Consider the following 2195-nt stretch of genomic DNA (forward strand, 5'->3'; position numbering starts at 1 on the left):
CTAACAGCCCCTATTTTGTGAAGATCCTACTACATTCTTTTCATGTTTTCTTGACAGTTATCACGATCATTATGACTGAATGGAGGACAAAGTACAGACGTAACATGAATTTAGCAGATAATGAGCAAAGAGCTCGAGGTGTAGACTCTCTTCTCAACTTTGAAACTGTGAAATATTATGGTGCTGAAGACTATGAAGTAAACAGGTATAAGGAAGCTGTACTGAGTTACCAGGTAAGATAACCAGATTATGTTTATATATTGTGCTAAGACTTGATTATTGTATTTCAAATATTCATACAGAATTGAATTATACATTTTAGTTATTTTGTTTGCATATATTAAAATAAATACAAAGCAATATTATTATTTTTAAAAATATTTCTTTGGTTTACTTCTCTCTTGAAAAAGAGGAGTTGCTTGTTTCTTCTAAATTCAAGTCAAACATCAGTGTAACATCTTGAGTATTCTTAATTTTTGCTCTTGATTATATACAAAACTTATATCTTACAGTCTTTCTTACCTGAGTTTTCTTCTAAAATGCAAGACTGTAGATTAGATTTATGTATTAGTAAGACTAAATGCAGGAGAATTCTTACATGTCAACATTAATAAATTATTTGCTTTTCATATTTTCCCACTTTTAGGTTGAGGAGTGGAAGAGTAATGCTTCTCTGTGCTTCCTGAACACAATTCAGAATTTTGTAATTAATGGAGGCCTCTTGGCTGGATCTATGCTGTGTGCCTGGATGGTGGCAAAGGACAAAGGCCTGACTGTTGGAGACTACGTTCTCTTTTCATCCTACATCATGCAGCTGTATACACCTCTTAACTGGTTCGGAACCTATTATCGTATGATTCAGCAAAATTTTGTGGATATGGAGAATATGTTCGACTTGCTAGAAGAAAAGCAAGAGATTTTGGACAAAGTAAGTTGTTTACCTAATGCATATTTTGTAGTAGCAAACATCACACAAATTACTTAAAATAAATAATGCATCTTAATAGTTGTTATATCTGAAGATATTCCAGACTCATTTACAGAGGAGACAAATATTCAGACACAATGGTAGCCATAATTAAATCTGCTTTGCATTCATCAACAGCCGGATGCAGACATCATGGTATTACCACAAGGCAGAATTGAATTCAAGGATGTTTCATTCCATTATAGTCCTGACAGACCTATTTTGAAAAGTATCTCTTTCCTTGTGGAGCCCGGAAAAACAGTTGCTATTGTGAGTAGTCATTTATGAAAAATACCATGTGGAATGTGAATGAGATGTTTTCTGCATATAAAAATGTAATTGTATCATAGTCAGTTATAAAATGTTAACTTTTCAAACACAGGTTGGACCAACAGGCAGCGGTAAGAGCACAATCATTCGACTTTTGTTCCGGTTTTATGATGTCACAGGTGGATTTATAACCATTGATGGAAAAAATGTAAAGGACTATACACAAAAATCTGTGCGGCAGGCAATTGGAGTTGTACCTCAAGACACTGTACTGTTCAATGATACTATTTTGTAAGTATATATTTTTGATAATACCTATGTTAGTGAACATTTATACTTGAAATTAATATTGTGATTAAAAGAGTACATTTTTTATTTCTTTAACTTATTTTTATTTTTAAGCTATAACATCCATTATGGCAAAGTAACTGCAACAGACACTGAAGTGAAAGAAGCAGCCAAAAATGCTGACATACATGACAAGATTCTCACTTTTCCTGATAAGTTTGACACAAAGGTTAGTAAACTGTGTCCAGTAAATAACCTGTTATAAGAATGTAAAATCATCATTTCATTGAGCTGGGAGAAAAAATCTATTAGTATCCAAAATTATGCTTTCAAACATGCACTTCTATCATTGCTAACAAAAGTACTTGACCAATATCTGTTGGAGAGATCAAGACTATTTTTGTCATCCAGGTAGGAGAGAGAGGCCTCAAGCTTAGTGGAGGTGAAAAGCAGCGTGTGGCTATAGCAAGGACCTTGTTGAAGAACCCAGCTTTCATTTTGCTGGATGAAGCTACAAGTGCACTTGATACACAAACAGAAAGGAATATCCAGGTGTGATAGTATTATTCTTTTAGCTTTAAATACCTGTGTAAAATTGTAGGTGGCTTTCATAAACCAAACTGTTAATATTTTTTATATGTCTGAACTATATACTAAATTTTTTTCAGGA

At 33.3% G+C, this 2195-nt stretch overlaps 1 protein-coding gene across 1 annotated transcript in view; it reads left to right on the forward strand.

Moving 5' to 3' along the window:
- LOC119588615 (ATP-binding cassette sub-family B member 6, mitochondrial-like) overlaps window positions 1-2195 on the forward strand; it is a 14448-nt gene that overhangs the window by 10102 nt on the left and 2151 nt on the right. The window contains exons 7-12 of the mRNA XM_037937255.1: window positions 58-233; window positions 647-928; window positions 1106-1237; window positions 1350-1528; window positions 1640-1754; window positions 1937-2077. Coding sequence (XP_037793183.1) covers window positions 58-233; window positions 647-928; window positions 1106-1237; window positions 1350-1528; window positions 1640-1754; window positions 1937-2077 — 1025 coding nt within the window. The remainder of the gene's footprint in view (window positions 1-57; window positions 234-646; window positions 929-1105; window positions 1238-1349; window positions 1529-1639; window positions 1755-1936; window positions 2078-2195) is intronic.

The sequence above is a fragment of the Penaeus monodon genome, chromosome 24 (genome assembly GCF_015228065.2).
Source record: "Penaeus monodon isolate SGIC_2016 chromosome 24, NSTDA_Pmon_1, whole genome shotgun sequence".
NCBI lineage: Eukaryota > Metazoa > Arthropoda > Malacostraca > Decapoda > Penaeidae > Penaeus > Penaeus monodon.